The 17,843-nt window shown below is 40.5% G+C and overlaps 1 protein-coding gene across 2 annotated transcripts in view; it reads right to left on the bottom strand.

The window, feature by feature from the left end:
- FAM3C (FAM3 metabolism regulating signaling molecule C) overlaps nucleotides 1-17,843 on the bottom strand; it is a 64,177-nt gene that overhangs the window by 35,980 nt on the left and 10,354 nt on the right. For both annotated transcript variants that reach the window (XM_058724472.1, XM_058724471.1), the window contains exons 2-3: nucleotides 7,595-7,649; nucleotides 3,495-3,599 (exon numbers count right to left, since the gene is read on the bottom strand). In XM_058724472.1, the coding sequence (XP_058580455.1) occupies nucleotides 3,495-3,599; nucleotides 7,595-7,607 (118 nt within the window). In that variant the 5' untranslated portion in view covers nucleotides 7,608-7,649. The remainder of the gene's footprint in view (nucleotides 1-3,494; nucleotides 3,600-7,594; nucleotides 7,650-17,843) is intronic.

Below are 17,843 nucleotides of genomic sequence, written 5' to 3'. Positions count from 1 at the left end.
AAACTGGAATCCAATGAGGTTTTGTGGATACAGTGTACAACTTCAGTCACAACAACAAAATAAGCCATCTTCCCTAAGAATGAGCAAGTCAAATAGCTAAAACACACACAATAAAACCTTGCAGTTCCCAACATTAGGAAAAATCAAAATGAAAATGAAGAGACAACTATCCTAGCTAAAGTAGCTCAGCATTTGGTCATAGGTGACTGCTGGTGGCTTTTCAACTAATATAGCTTTGAATGAATCCCACTCTTCCTCTCCATGTCAAAGTACTAATCCTTGGTCACCTACATTCATTCTCCATTCAATCAGCGTGGACGGTCTACACGTACGACCCAGTGCTAGATGCTGGGTGAAGCACCAAGATATTATTGACCTCAAGATTCATTCTCTAGTAAGGGGAGACAGATACATGAAAAATAGAAGAAATTCTCTGATGTAAGGCAGAATGAAATCAGTGCCAAATTGAGATACAAGTACTATGCATTAGAACACACAGCTCACAAAAAGAAGCAATACATTCTAATAGGAAAAGAGGGAGGTTCAACTATAATTTCTCTCAAGAAGGGGCATTTATGCAGTTTCGAAAAATGAGATGGATTAACAGACGAAGGAGGGGATAAGAAAAACGTGCTCTGTGAGGAACCAGCATGAGCAAGGTGGGGATATGGAAGGACAAGGTACGTTGTCTGTAGATCCTGTGCAGACTGGCACAAGCAAGAGTGAGACACGGCTCGTGGTGGGGGGAACGAGAAGGTGAGAAGGGCAGAGGCAGGGTGGGGGTTTCAGTGGGCCTTAGATTTTACTCTCTCAGAGTCAGAAGCACTAAAGGTTCATGAGTGTTATTAACCTTCATGAGCGCCGGAAAAGGTTCATGAGTGCCGGACCTGCTCCGGCAGGGATGAAACGGGCAGATACCTGGGATGAGAAATAGACATGGAACATCCCTGTGATGTTTGAATAGACAGTCCAGACTAGAGACGAAGACCCAAACTAGGGCAAGCGCTAGGCTTCACCCAAGCCTCTTCCCTCTGAAAACAGCGGGCCTTTCCCCAAAGTAGTTTTTCACATGTACCAATGGTCCCACTGCCTTGCTTCTCTCAAGGATCCTCCTTTTCTTGCTTGTTCACTTTCATCCCACTGATTTGTAATTCCCTGAATCTTTCCCCAAAGCCTAGAGACAAGTGAGACTCTACATTACTTCACAAAAAACAAAACAAAACAAAACACTTAACTTGCTTCTGCCTCAAGCTACCATCCCAAAACCTTCTTCCCTTACCATCAACCTTTCTTATGTGAACTGGTTACACACTGTTTCCCCAGCAACACTGAACAAGTCCTCAAGGCCTTCAGTGTTTTTCTGCCCCTTATTCAACTACAACCAGCTGTGCTCCCAAAGGACACCAGCCTGGCCTTTTAGTAGTAACAGAAGTAGACCAGAAGTAAAGTCAAATGTCATTGTACTCTGTAATGACTACTCCATGCTGGATCCCGGATGCTTCATGTTAAAACAGGTGCTGAAAAATAGATGGTTCCAGAGGAAAATAGCCAATATACTGAGAGGAATGTTGAAAGGGGTGGGGGGGATTCCAAAACTGGAGAAGATGAAGATTTTATTTTTAAAAAAAAATTTTTTAACGTTTATTCATTTTTGAGACAGAGAGAGAGAGAGACAGAGAGACAGAGAGAGAGAGAGACAGAGCATGAATGGGGGAAGGTCAGAGAGAGAGAGGGAGACACAGAATCTGAAACAGGCTCCAGGCTCTGAGCTGTCAGCACAGAGCCCAATGTGGGGCTCGAACTCACGGACCGCGAGATCATGACCTGAGCCGACGTCGGATGCCCAACCGACTGAGCCACCCAGGCGCCCCGAGAAGATGAAGATTTTTAAAAAGATGGCCTGAAGGAGTATGACTATAATTATCTCTTTGAGAGATCATTAGTGTAGGAGAGAACTCCAGCAGATCATAGATCAGTGGATTGAAACTACTTGGGAGTTTACAAGACAGAACTCAGTGCAATACAAAAAGTACTTTTAAGTAGTTATTGGAAGAAAAGTCACCTGAAAACGTTTATACAGAAACTGATGATTACACATCAGAATTGTCTAAAGCCTCACTACTCAGTATGTGGTGTCTGGGTACCAACCTCAGCATCACCTGGGAGCCTGTGAGAAACGCAGCCCTGAGAGGGCCCATCCCAGACACTGAATCTGAATCTGCATACCAAGACTCCCTGGAGGTTCTTTTGACATTAAAACTGGAGAACCACCGGTTTAAGGGAGTCTTGAAACTAGATGTGAGAGGGAGTGAATGAGGTATTGGGATCCCTTTCAAATATTAATTTATGGAAAGCAAAACTCATTATTCCAGAGATCTCAAAGTTATTTCATCTGATTTCTGCCAAATGGGTGAAAATACTATTTTTGCGTTTCACAGTCTCACTTTTCACACATAATTTTTGTAATTTTTTAAAAAAATGTTTATTTATTTTTGATAGAGAGAGACATAGTGTGAGTAGGAGAGGGGCAGAGAGAGAGGGAGACACAGAATCCGAAGACAGGCTCCAGGCTCTGAGCTGTCAGCACAGAGCCCGATGCAGGGCTTGAACTCACAAACCACAAGTTCGTGACCTGAGCTGAAGTCGGATGCCTAACTGATTGAGCCACCCAGGTGCCCCTTTAATTTTTTTTTAATGTTTATTTTTGAGAGAGAGACAGAGCATGAGTGGATGAGGGGCAGAAACAGAGAGGGAGAAACAGAATCTGCAACAGGCTCCAGGCTCTGAGCTGTCAGGACAGAGCCTGACACAGGGCTCGAACTCAGGAATGGTGACATCATGACCTGTGTCGAAGTCAGATGCTTAACTGACTGAGCCACCCAGGTGCCCCCACACCTAATTTTTTCATACTTTAAACAATGCTTCATCCAGAGCTTACTGTAACATTTCAACAGTTAATTTATTTTATTGACTTAAGAATTTTGTTAAACACTGAGTTAAGGTGGCTTACAATGGTGTGTTTGCAACATAGCATTAAATAAATGGGTAAAGAGAAAAATAATGCAGAAGGAATTAAATAAGGGTAGGAATACAAGATGGATTTCAATGGCTAGTATTTACAATGCATTATCATGACTCCACTTGCCATCTGAGGGCTAGATTTGGTTCCAAGTTCTCTATCAGCTAATTCAAATACTGTGTGATAGCTTCTAGAATGTTCGCTCAGAATGCCATGATTAATGTCCTATACATGAATGAAACAGACCCCATTAATATATTCAGAATGTTGAGCAGAAGATTCATACTTTATATTGGATTAATTTTAAGGCTTTCCACTGTGTATTTTAGAATATTCTAAGGGATCACACTTATTGATATAATTGTATCTTCTTTTCTAGACAAACAGCAGAGTGACTCAATATTGATAACTGGTAACAATTTACAGACAACCAATCGAAAATAAAATTTAAGAAAGGGGAAAAAATGGAACTTACCAAATAGATTTCCTAAACTTGCATCCATTTTTATTTCAAATACTTGAGAAATAACATAAAATGTCAGTAAAAATACTGCCACGGCTACCACCAACTTTGCAGCACCTAGATAAAGGAGAGAAATAATTCAGCATGAGCTTATGAGCCCAGAGAACTTCAGTGCATTGCATGCAAAATTTAAGTTTATAAAGAAATTTCTTAAACTAATAAAGTTTATGTATTGGATCTTAATTTTACTTGAGTTACAAGAAAAACTGTATAAGCAATCCACCGAGATAAGGGATTTTCCTGTTCAAAGAATTATCAGATTGGCTAGCAACCCAGACATAGGACTGCTTGAGTCATCTGCCTAGTTTTCTCCTGCCCAAAAAAAAAAAAAAAAAAAACTGCTCCCAAGTGCTGGCTGACTATACAAAAGTACCAAAGTATCACAGCTAATGGAACACCATCACCAAGCATGTTGGACGACACATTCCTAATCCTGTTCACATATAAAGGGCAATACTATACAGGGATAATACAAAAACACCAGACCTTATGGAGATCCAAGGCAACTAGCAGGATGCTCACTAAGCAAGGAACTCTCTAGTGAAATGTACCAGTTTACTGTCCTATCACCAACCAACGTATCTCTTAGAGCAACACAAGTGCTCCTGACATGGCAAACAAGAGTGTTCCTCCTCAAACTGAATACCAGTTTAAGACAGGCCGTCTCCAGTCCTAGAGGACTTAATTTGGCAGCTATGACACACGCTTTGTAACGTGGTTCCATGATAAGCTCTGTGAAGACACACTCGTACCCTTTCATACCTTTCTAACTTTAACTATTTCTGGGTGTCTCACAATTAGTTAGCACTGCCAGGTATTAGCTAACTGTTTCATAGGGATTGAGGATTTGTCTTTTTCTCCATAGCTAAGCAAATCTAGGAAAGACAAAAAACACTGCAAGACAGGAAAGGAAATGGAAAATGACAGGAAAGAAACATCTTCCTCTTTCCCCTAGGCTTTCAGGGCCATCTCATTAGGTTGTTGGGGAAGAATATTAGTATTTGCCTATACAATCTGCATTCCCCTCTTTTACCCAAAGTTTAATTTCTATTGATCTATAGGAGGTGGATTGGATCAGCAGGATCCTCCTATCCTTAAGGAGACAAAAGCCCAGAGGTGCGGCAACTCCCAAGATTACAAATAACTCAGCAACAGCACGAGGCCTGGAATCCTGGAATCCTGACACAGCCCAGTGCTCTGGACAGTACTCCATTCTAACACCAGATTACCACATTCTCCTAAAAAAAAACTACCAAAACTCCGTGGGAAAGGAAGAGTCAAAAAGACCTATGTTCATTCTAATTTCCTAAAGAACCAGGACTGCATCCGTAAAGGGGAGGGACGAGGATGAACCACTGATGCTCGGAAAAGGCCAGTGATGCTGAGAAGTGCTGATTTCACGGAGCCACTCTTTTCTATTTAGAAACACTCTACAATACAGAAATGAGATGGCAGGAGGAAGCCTCACAGCTAACCTAATCAGTTCCCTCACCTCCTGCGTCCGACCTTCTCTCCTCTGAAAATTACTTCCTGTTTTCAAGAGCAACCACAAATTGCCTACGTGTTTAGTGCATAAGACAGCAAAATTCCAATAGGCTTTGAACTCTTGCCCCCACAGGATCTAGCAAAATTCCTGGACATAGTCATACTCTCAACAAGTGTTTGCTACATAGATGAATGGTAAGAGGTGACACATTCTTTCTTGATCACTTAAGACCAAGGGCTTGAAGATTCTATATCACATGACAATCTTAACCACTCATTTTCTAGCAATCACGGGCATGTGCAACCAGAGATAACCTCTCCCTGCCACTTACAGCAGATATACGAAACCGTCACTGTTTAAGATCAAAATATTAAAATGAATAAAATATCAAGGTTATAACATATGAAAGTTCTAGACTAAATTCAGTACCAAGTTAGACCTGAGCCTACACTAAATAAGCTATATACATCATATATACACATACGTACGTATATACACATACGTATACAATACACACACATACTCCATTCACTGACTGCCTACCATACAGCTAAATGCTTTACAAGTATAATCTCATTTGCATAGCTTTTCCAGGTAATTATTTTCATTTTACAGATAAGATATCAAAGCTGAAAAATGTTAGATCACTTGCCTAAGGTCACGTAACTAGTCAGTGGCAGAAATGAGTCTTCAACCAAGGCCTATTCACTGATACTGGACCCAGAGGAACTAGGAGGAAAGAAAACCTCTAAGACAGAGAAAAGTCATACGTGGCGAAATGAACTAATAATAGAACAAGCAGATGGTCCCAGAGAGCAGGCAGGTGAAGACTGGCAGAGACCCCATAATGGTAGAGTTCTAGAACTTCTGTAACAGAGGAGTCCTCTCCAGAGTTGGGTCACCAGCCAATTCTGGACATAAAGGGCCTGACCATACCACCCCACAGTCCCCATCTTGACTTCCCACAAGATTCTCTCTTCCTCCTAGCCACGGACTGCGCTAATCTGAGGTGTCCTTATTCTTCACAAAACAAAAAGCATAAACTTTAGACACTGTTGCCTCACTGTAAGAATAAAGCCTATAAGAATATTTCAAAGCAATCAACTTTTTTCAAACTAGAAGAGATTAATCACTCTAAAGGCAATAAATTAAATTAATCTTCCTTCTTCATTAAAAGCAAACACTTCAAGACCTATACTAGGCACAGTGCCAACCATAAAATAAGTTCTCAATGAATAATTACTTACAATTAACCTCGATATTAATTGTTAGAATCAGAGAAATGAACTCAATGAAAATTTAATTTCAACTAGAATGAATGTAGAATTATGTGAGGAACAGAAACTTGCTTTGATTATTTCAATCATTATGTTTAATTAATGTACTTTTAAAGTCAAGGATACATGATCATCAATAGTCCTGTTGTATTCAAAGATCATTAAAAAAAAAAAGACATTGTAATATGATTTTTAAACCATAAACAAGCTCTTCGTTTCTGGCAATATTTTCCTTCACTTGTTGAATAGCTACTCAAAAAAGGATATTTTGTAAGTTCATGATCAAAGGGTCCAGATTTTCAAAGTTCTACAAAGGCATTTGCGCACAACCCTGTTATGTCTTTTAATAATCATGATGTTTCATCACCTGCACCTTATTGTACAGAATGATGCTTGAAGCACAAAGACGCATTTGTTCACCCACCATGACTGAGGCACTTCTAAGAGACGCCCCCATAGGAAAATACGGTTTGCTGGTGAGAAGATGATAATTAAGAGGAAGACTATCTCGATTTTGAGAAACTACAAATTATCTTCTATGTTGGAAGAACAAGTAGTAAAAATTTCTATGTACAGAGTGTGCACTTCTTCTAGACCCTTGGCCGTGCTGAAGGAGGGGTGGGGGTAGGAGAACACACTTATTTTCACTATTAAGGCAGGAAGCAGTTATCAGCCTCTCCAGGTATTTATGCATCTTTTCATAACATTCAAAGACAGCTACCTTAATACTATGAACGTCAAGCAGTGTTTTTCAGTTGCCTCCATATGCTGCCTAAGAACAGATGTTCTTACACAGAACCTCAACTATGCAGACTGAACTCGAACTAGCAAATAGCCACTTAAGCAAAAATACATTTTACTGAATGGTTCACATACACTAGTTTCCATTTGAAGTACCTATATAGCAAAGATTCAAGCTTTTGAACTTCACAATGCATTTTTCTCAAGAAGTTAGAACTTCGCAAAAATAAAAATCAGTCTCCCTAGCTTGTCAAAATTGTTCTTTATATGGGCATTTTATATATAGTATTAGGCAAATAAGCTTAATGTATAAGAACATAAACATTAAAGCCATAAGTTTAAAAACCTAGCATAAATAATTTCAACAAGTTCATCCAATTTGTGATTTACCAACTACATAAAAAAGTAAAAAAGGCAAAGCAGTGATTTAGTTTGTTACACTCCAGCTTTTCACGCACTACATAAAAAGACAACGTACTCTCTCAAGCCACTTAAATAAGTAAGTTACACAAAAAGTAAAATTATTTCTATTGAATTAAATATCTTACCTGCTACCCTCATGTTTCGTTTTTCAGTCTATGGCACTTCTCATTAAACAACCTCCTAAAATCAAAAGAGAAGGCAAACATCATTAGGTCTAGAAGGAGCATTCCTGTCTAGATTGAGTCTGACTTGAAGTATACTATATAATAAACTAATTAGATAAACGTCATGACATTTCGAAGTATTCTACCAACATGGACACTGAATGAAAAACCTCTTATCACCAGGCCTGGCTCCTCCCACTGGAACATAAAAGCCCCTGAAAGGAGGGCCTGTGCTTTATACTCTTCTGTCCCTCGCTCTGCTAATTTTGGTGAACAGATGTGAGAAATCCTGCCATCAAGCATGGGAACAGAAGATAATGCCCCTTGTTATTCTCAGTGATTCTGCATTTATAAGGAACTTTCGATACTGAGTTCCAAACTTCCAGTTTGTAGGTATTTTCCTAGTCTGTGAATAAGTAGTTAGCTTAAACAGACTGGTAATATTGGCTTTTCATATTATGTGCCAGGTGTTCTGGTAACTAACAAGGAAAGAAATCAATAATGCTCAATTCATAATTAGTTGATATTTTCTTCAGAGTAGACAGAAGAAAGAGAGCTCACACAAGAGTGGTGGTCCTTGGACGATCCCCCCACTTCCAAAAGGGAGCTTGCACAGAGCATTGGCCCTTGGATGCTCCCTCCCCCCACCCCAAAAGGGAACTCACACAAGAGCATTGGTCCTTGGATGCTGCCCCCTCACCCCGAAAGGGAACTCGCACAAGAGCATCGGTCCTTGGATGCTGCCCCCACTCCCCGTCCCGAAAGGGAACTCGCACAAGGGCATCGGTCTTTGGATGCTGCCCCCCCACCCCGAAAGGGAACTCACACAGAAGCTTCGGTCCTTGGATGTTGCCCCCCCACCCCGAAAGGGAACTCACACAAGAGCACTGGTCCTTGGATGCTGCCCCCCCACCCCAAAAGGAGATCACACAAGAGCATTGGTCCTTGGATGTTCCCTCCCCCCCCCGCCGACCCCAAAAGGGAACTCGCACAAGAGCACTGGTCCTTGGATGTTCCCTCCCTTGACCCCAAAAGGGACCTCACACAAGAGCACTGGTCCTTGGATGCCACCCCTCCACCCTGAAAGGGAACTCGCACAAGAGCATCGGTCCTCGGATGCTGCCCCCCCACCCCAAAAGAGAACTCACACAAGACCACTGGTCCTTGGATGCTGCCCCCCACCCCAAAAGGAGCTCACACAAGAGCACTGGTCCTTGGATGTCCCCCCCCACCCCGAAAGGGACCTTGCACAGAGCACTGATCTTTGGATGTCCCCCCAACCCTGAAAGGGAACTCACACAAGAGCTTCGGTCCTTGGATGCTGCGCCTCAGCCCAAGAGGAGGTCGCACAAGAGCACTGGTCCTTGGATGTCCCCCCCCACCCCGAAAGGGACCTTGCAAAGAGCACTGATCTTTGGATGCCCCCCCCCCAACCCCAAAAGGGAACTCGCACAAAAGCATTGGTCCTTGGATGCTTCCCCCCACCCGCCGCCACCCCAGCCTATTTCTTACTAGTGAATGACCTAACCAAAGTGCTTGTCAGGTCATGGAACAAACTATTTGCAGAAATGGAGCCAAGAGGCAGGTCTGCTGGCCCTGCTCTAAGGCTCGGTCCAGTGTGTGATGCTGTTTCATGTTTAGGATGACAGAATTCAGGTGTCCCTGTGACAAGCACTTAGAGCAAAGGCTTATGTTAATAACAGGATCATTTTCCTCTTCATGTTTTCAAGTTTGTAAAAGAATATATTCATAAGTACAGAATTACAATTTTAAATATTCCAGTAATTACTGTTATTCATAGTATATGTTACATGTCAAATAAAGAAACTACTCTTTGATACTATTCTAAGAACAACAAGAAATAGATACTGGAAAAAATCTTTGTACGGGTATGTATGCTTCCCTCCTACGAAATAACTCAAGATGGATGAAATCTTACAAAGAAAAAGTAAATGAGTTTGATAGGAAATTTATGCTCAAGTTTAACGAGACAGCTACCATGGTCTACTCAATCTATTGTACAAGAAAGGAATTCAAAAGAAAATTTTGATGAATGAGTCACGTTGATAACTGATACATTTATTTTACATTGTATTTTGATACTGATGTTTCAATGCTGATGTCTGATGTAGTAATTCACCTAATATTTCAAATAAAAATAGCAGCATGCCCCTGAAGGACACAGAAAGGAAATGAGACACCCGTTTTTTTTCATATTTAGTAAGAAATAGGCTGGGTTGGGGGTTGAGGGGGGCGCATCCAAGGACCGCTGCTCTTGTGCGAGCTCCCTTTCTTCTGCCCAATTTACTATGAAGAAAGTATCAACTTTTAAACCAATAGTGAATTAAGCACTATTGATTTCTTTTCCTTGTTAGTTATCTGAACACATTGCACGTAATACAAAAAGCCAATGTTATCAATCTATTTAAGCTAACTACTTATCCACAGGCTAGAAAAATACTAAAAGGAAATAAAAGATCATAATGTATCCATAAGCCATCCCATAAAAGCAGGAAAAAAAAAATCCTTGTTTTTTCAAATGAAATCTCCAACTGGTTTTAAATCCTTTGTTGACTTCTAGTAAAATGGAACACTACGTTCACAACACACGCATACCTTTCCTCCCAGTAATATTCCAAACTACCTTCACTCTTATCTGAATGTGGTATAGGAAAATTTCTTTCGAAGTTGGAAGATCAGTCGGGCAGACACTTTGCTGTTCTTTTTCACCATTTCCATTATCTGCTGGGGAGGCCACACCTGTCCAAGCACAGTCACTGCCTCACGTATCTGCCACCTATCTGCACTGCCCAGCAAGCCTGCTTCTAAGCTGATACTAATAAGACCACAATATAAGCAATTATAATTGTCTAGTAGAATTCATGTTTTCCATTAAATTTCTGAGAAAACAAACATGTCATAAAATCTCTTAAATTAAAATCTTGTAAAACCTCAGCTATAACACATTTTTAATTAGTTTGCTTAAGAAGCAAATTAATGATGCAAGAATGTAGATCAGCATAAGGAAAAAGTACTGAATATATTTGAGAGCAAATCAGGGAACTTGTTTACAATGTGCTAATTCCAAAGCATTCCTAACTTGTCTTCTTAGGATGACATTTAAAAGCAAAGAAAATCACTACATATAATCATCTTAGGGAGAAAAAAGCAGAAACATAATGGAATAAACCTGGCATAAACCTCAGGCATTGAACCTCGGAAATTAAGTAGGTAAAACAGCTTCCGAGATGAACACAACGGTAAAAGGGTAAAAAGTCCTCTGCTAGAAATTCATAGCTCTTTAATCCAGAATCCACAGGTGAAATATTTTTTTTTTTTTTACACATTCATTAAAAAGGTAGAGATATGGAAACTAGAGCTATTTACCCAAATTAGATACTGGTGGTAGAGAGTACTTTTAGGATAGAATAAAAAAGAAAACAAAGTCTGATAGTACACTGGCCCCCCAAAGTGTAGTATAAGTCAAAACAACAAGTTTCAGTGTTTCAGATAAAGGCTCAAACCCACCCGGTTGCTGCCGTGTGAAAGTGCACAATCCTCTAGAGTCTACCCCACACAGATGCCCACCAAGATGCCCCTGGGCAATGAAACGTTAATGAAGCATGTGACCCACACTGAAGAAGAGAGCCCAAATTAGGATCTCAGGCTGACATACTCAATTTCTTTGAGTATCTTGTAATTTAGACATTTCCTTTAACCCAACTACCTACTTTGGTCTAATTTGGTGAAGTTTTATTAAAATCAGGCCTGAATCATCAGGCCTCATCCTAGAATCAATCAACTTCAGTACAACAGATAAAAACACAGGTCAAGTGATAACTTTCACGCTCTCCTTGAGAAGCAGACTTGAGCCACAGCAGGTCAATGACAAGACCACCATTCTGTAGCAACAAAATAAGACATATTAACAATTATTTACCAGGAGGGGAAGGTCTTGCCAGTTAAAATAAACTAGGTAATAACGCTTTCAGTAGTACTTTATGTACACATTCTTATTTGATGTAATCATCCTAACAGCCCTCCAGTCATGGGTATTTCAATGGCATTATAGACAAGGTCAATGTGTCAGGTCACACGAAGGGTAAGGAAGAAGCAGATACAAACACATACACTTCCTCTCACCTCAGCAGCTCTCTGACATACTCTAATACAAGCAAGTCGCTGACACAATTCCATGCCGGTCAGTGTGGCCTTTGCAAAGTGCTCTAGGAACTGCTAATCTCTGCCGCCAACCAGCCACTCCAGAGATGTGACACTTTGCCAAAATGATTACAAATACATATTAGAACACCTCTCCCAGACAGAAAGGATAGAAGAAAATGAAGCACACAAAAACACCCACTGATGTATTCAATATTAACAACAATCAACTAAGCCAAGAGAAAATACTATAAATCCTACTCCACAAATATAAAGAAACCATCACTCAATTTGATCCAACTTTAACTCGGTGCTAGCCAAATGGCAACTCCAAATGAATCAACCAAGTGAAGTTCAGATGACTGTAATGTTCATGCAAACTGGGGCTTTTCAAGAGGACTGAGAGGGAAAAAAAAGTCAGTGCAAGCAGATAGATTTAAGCACATGTAGGCCCTGTAATGGCTAATTATATGTGTCAACTTGACTGGGCCATGGGATACCCAGATATTTGGTTAAACATTATTATGGGAATGTCTGAGGGTGCTTCTGGATGAGCTTAACGTCTGCATAAAGCAGTTTACTCTCCTCAGTACGAACGGGCCACATTCAACTGGAGGCCTGAATAAAACCAAAAAGTCTGAGTAAGGGAGAACTCACTCCCTCTGTCTAGTCTTCCATCTGGAACATCGGTCTTTAAATCTGGACTGGGGCGCCTGGGTGGCTTTGTCAGTTGAGCGACCGACTTCGGCTCAGGTCATGATCTCGCAGATCATGAGTTCAAGCCCCGCATTGGGCTCTGTGCTGACAGTTCAGAGCCTGGAGCCTCTTCAGATTCTGTGTCTCCCTCTCCCTCTGCCCCTCCCATGCTCATGCTCTGTCTCTCAAAAATAAATAAACGCTAAAAAAAAAAAAAAAAATTTAAAAAAAAATCTGGACTGAAACTTATACCACTGGCTCTCCCACTTGCCTGGGACTTTTCAGCCTCCACAACCCCATGGACCAATTCCTTATGATTTTCTATTCATCCTAGACAGATATCTTCTCTCCTATCAGTTCTGATTTTCTGGAGAACCCAGACTAATAACAGGCTCCCTCAAGATCAGAATGTAGATTAAAATTTCAGTCCTACGGCAGTTAAAGAGGGAAATGAGGTAACACTGGAAACAAAAGGACGCTGTACCTAAAGGTCATGAGGGTGAGTTATTCTGATGTGGTTTATAATCAGAAGTATGGTATTAAAAACACTATTTGCGGAAAAAAATACCTGCATTCATGTGAACAAAACAGAGAAAATGTTGGCAAACTCGCTTCTGTAAAAGGGCCAGATGGTAAATATTTTAGGCTTTGTGGACCATATATACAGTCTCCGTGGCAACTACTGTGCTCTGCAGTTGTAGCTGGAAAGCAGCCATAGACAATACGTAAACAAATGAGCCCAGTTGTGTTATAATAAAACTTTATTTATGAACACCGAAATTTAAATTTCATAAAGTTTTCATGTTACCAAGTATTATTTTTCTTCCGGTTTTTTTCCAATCACTTAAAAATGTAAAAACCTATCTTGGTTTGTGGGCCACATGGACCCATGGGTCATCATTTGACAACCGAGACAGAGGAATAAAAAATAAAATTTAAATTAAAAACAACTTTTAAAACAGACCATGCTCTAATATCCCAACATTCCTTGCAGTTGTTTGCTGAATATGCAACTCGCACAAGGCTTCTACTGGTCCTCTTGAAAGTACTACTTTTTTTTTTTTTTTTTTAATTTAAAAAAAAAATTTTTTTTTTTAACGTGTATTTATTTTTGAGACAGAGAGAGACAGAGCATGAACGGGGAAGGGTCAGAGAGAGCGGGAGACACAGAATCGGAAGCAGGCTCCAGGCTCTGAGCCATCAGCCCAGAGCCCGACGCGGGGCTCGAACTCACGGACCGCGAGATCGTGACCTGAGCCGAAGTCGGCCACTTAACCGACTGAGTCACCCAGGCGCCCCTTGAAAGTACTACTTTAGAAGTAGGATGGATCAAACAACCCTAAATTGTGTTCTGTACATGCTAATCACACGCTTTCATAATCAGCTGCGCTCCATGGGAAGAAGCATATACTCCATGAGAAACCAGGGATTCTCTTCAAAGGAAGGAAAACAAATCCTTCCGTTCCTATAGATGAAGCAGCCCATCCATAGCAAAGACAGGCATAATCTAGACTTTGGAACGTTTTCCAAAGCGGTCCTAGCAGGTATAAAGAAACTGGATAAAAATTAGTCTTCTCACAACCCATTTCATTAACTGTAAAATTATGTCAGTGAGGAGAAACGAACACTATTTTCTTTACACACGCAATTAAAAGTGATGATTACTTTTGTGATAGACATAAGGGGGGGAGTTTACTGTGCACCTGATGTTTGATCAACTATTAAAATCGCAAATATTAAGCTTTCCAAAACCTTTACTTTAACCAAAACAAAACAGAGCACCTATGACTACAGCAGCTGCAGGCTGTCGAGGCTCCCGGCTCACACGCGTGCCACCGCACACTCGTCCTTGCCACGCTGGAGACATTCGTGAAATAACAAAAGGAAGAGGGGTGAAACGCTGCACTCGTGTGAAAAAAGTCTGAACATCTGAAAACTAATTATGATGTCTGAGCTATTCTCACCGTGTTACAAATAGCGTGAATTCAATAGGATTTGGTGTTATTAATACTAAACGCCTGATAGAACAGAATCCAATTACAACTTCAGAAAATATTTTAGTGCTAGTAGGCCACTCTGATTCTCAATCCTAGAAGAGGCATTCATTTAAAAGAATTACCACTTGATGGGGCGCCTGGGGAGCTCAGGCGGCTGAGCATCAGACTCGGTTCGGGCACAGGTCATGATCTCACAGTTCGTGAGTTCAAGCCCCACATCAGGCTCTGTGCTGGTGATGCAGAGCTTGCTTGGGATTCTCTCTCTCTATCTCTCCCACTCTCTCTCCCCTCTGTCCCTCTCTCTCTCTCTCACAAAATAAACAAATAAACTTAAAAAAAAATTGAAGAACCTACCACTTTAATACACACGTTATACAACTTTTAAAAATTGGATATAACCTGGTAATAATTGAGGGAAAAAAATTTTAAATGAGTACGTAACAACTAGAAAAGTATTCCAGGTTTTTAAGGAACTAAAATAGTCTTACATTTTAACTAGAAGAAAAAAGGAGCCAAAAACAAAACACAACATAGTTTTTCCTTTGGGAAGGGGGAGAGAGCTGCATGATTCTCTAATGCCAAGAATAACCACTTTTTCAAATGGTCCCCAAGGAAAACATAAATGTCTCTACTTCTTCTGCAAAGGGGCTTTTAGAAACATGAGAGTACAATGCAACAGACCAAAAAACTTATTTAAAAACTTTTAAATAATGGCTCAACAGAACCAATGAGTCTTTCAGAACTTTAATTTTCTGTTGAAAACCTTGGGAAGAGAGGAATATACACAATCTATGCCTAGATTTTTTTAAGTCATGTGAACTACTGTCTAATGGCTTATTTTCTAATGCAGCATCATAGTGAAATTACATTCAAAAGAGGATTTGTATCTAATTACGGCTAAGAAACAAACAGAATTAAAAGCATACTATGAAAATGCACACATGAGCCAAAGTGCTCTTAGCTTCCCTCTAGAATGTTAACCAACACTTAATATGAAGCATCCTGGGACTGTTCCGGGGTGAATCTTGTTCTCCCCGACCCCGGTCTGCCAAAAATACCTACACCTTGTTTTTATTTGGTTCTCCAGGCAGGGAATGGAGAGAGCCATGCTTTGGAAAACTTCTCTCTGATCCACAGCAGCTGGATAAAACTCCTTTCTTCTAAGAATGAAACATGAAAAAGTAGAACTATCATATCAACCTGCCTCTCCACTTAGAAAAGGGAAGACGTCCTGTAAAATCACACAAGGGCCCCGCCTACACCGACTTCACCCCAAAGACTCAACGGAGGGGGAGGTAACCAAACTAGACAAACCACACACACTACATCCTGAAGACAAAAGTGTTGCAACAGGATTCACCTCAACATCAAGCGTTCCACAGCACAACTCCTCCAACCAATGTGAATCAGCTAGAGATCTACAGCTTCTTCCTCTTCAGACAGGTGAGGTATCAGGTTCCAGAAACAGTTCAGTTGATCAACAAGCTTTTTAACCAAGGTTTCTGTAAATACTTCAGGTGATTATTAAAGACTAAATGGACACGTGTTCTGCTTCCCCTCCTAAACCTAACAGGACTAAACAAGGTTTTCCTGACAAAAATGTTTCATTTTCCAAGAGGATACCACTGAAGGAAGTACCGTAGCTAGGTGGGGTTGCTCTTCGCTGAATTCTCGTTAGTGGACAAAGATTTGTTCTAACCCACAGGCATTCTATCATACAGTCCCCAATATGCCACGACACTTCATGAGTTGGCAGACAGAGTTCAGGTTTACTCAGACACAGATTGCTTTTTAACCTGATAGTACTGCCACTCCCTCCTAGAACTATCCAAGATAAGACAATAGGTGGCTGGTGTCTGTGCATATCAACTCCTGGCACTGAGGGCTAAGGACACTCTAATAGAAAAAAGGTTATTAAAAAAAAAAAAAAAGATAAAAATCAAATGACCGTGCCACACGTGATGTCAATGTGACATTATCATCTCAGTGAACTGTAGTTACAAAATGGAAATCACTAATGTCTTTGTAGACATTAGAAATGAGGCTTCTGAACTATCAACACATCAATGGCTGGTTAGGATGAAAATGAGAGGGGGCCAAACTAGACTGCATTACACCCATCTATCCAGCTCCCTTACATCTGAAAACAAGTCATCAGGACGACATTCATTACAAATAAACGTCAAGTAAGGACCTTACGTTAAATTCTACCATAAACAAATATTTTACACAGTAAAAAGTCTGAAGAATGCTTCATTATAATTCATTTATCATACAGCTTCTATGACTCACGATAATCACTTACCTTAAAAGGGGCCCGTAGTTCCTCTGATCCTAAGATATTTTTATTGATTCTAAGGTGCACACTACTTCCCTCATTTCAACAGGTCTTAAACTGGGGTGAGGTTTACAACCCTATTTTTCTCCCACAGTAGTACACAAAATAATGGTGCACCTTATAAACATCTTAGATTCAATGAAACAGCATTATCTGGTTCTCTGAAGCCCTAACTACAATGTAACCCCCTGTATGGACACCATGATTATAGGTGGGTTTTTTTTAAAATGCAAATTCCTGAGCCCAGAATCCCTAGAAGGATTAAAGCTCTTGCAAGTTTAAGGAGCTCCCCAGGTGGTTCTCACTTTCTCTCGGTCTAAGAACTTGGGATCTACAGTACAGCAATCTGAACACACAGACACGCTTGGGGATGGGGAGCAGGGCAAATCTAGGCCAAAAAAGCCCAAAGGTAAACCTCACAGAACAAGAATTTCATTCTTTCTTAACAGTGAATGGAAATCAACCTGACTCTGGGCCAGGCCTCCCGTGGGGGTGAGGAGGGAGAGGCGGGCAGTGAATAAATCTGGACACAATGTGCTGAGGAACAGAGGAAAGAAATCCTGTTTGCAATGATTACAACAGTATTAGATTCAAAATTCCCTGAATGTGTTCTTGCAGTTTTTCCTCACCTACCAAAGCAGAATTCTGCTTAAAAACCTCTAATCCGGTGCAAGAAATGAAATGGTGATCAGATTTCTGCCACTGAGAGCACCAGCAACATGCCAAAAACAGAAAAGAAAATGACATTTAGTTCTCCCAACTCCGTCAGAGTTCTACAGCTGTGGATTAAACAGCTGTAGTGTAAACCACCTTAATCCCTCACTATACCATCCAGGAAAAGAAAGATAGATAGAAATAGATATCATTGAGGACAATGGCAAAAACAAAACAAAATACATTTTAACTGTAAGAAGTTGAACATATGCAGGGTAAAGAAGTGTCAGGTTCACAAGTTGCAACAATGAAAAAGATTATAGAAAGGCACACATTTACATACAGTGTAACTATCTTCATCTGC

The sequence above is a fragment of the Neofelis nebulosa genome, chromosome 4, assembly GCF_028018385.1.
Source record: "Neofelis nebulosa isolate mNeoNeb1 chromosome 4, mNeoNeb1.pri, whole genome shotgun sequence".
Classification (NCBI taxonomy): Eukaryota; Metazoa; Chordata; class Mammalia; order Carnivora; family Felidae; genus Neofelis; species Neofelis nebulosa.
This window is presented reverse-complemented; position numbering and strand designations above follow the sequence as displayed.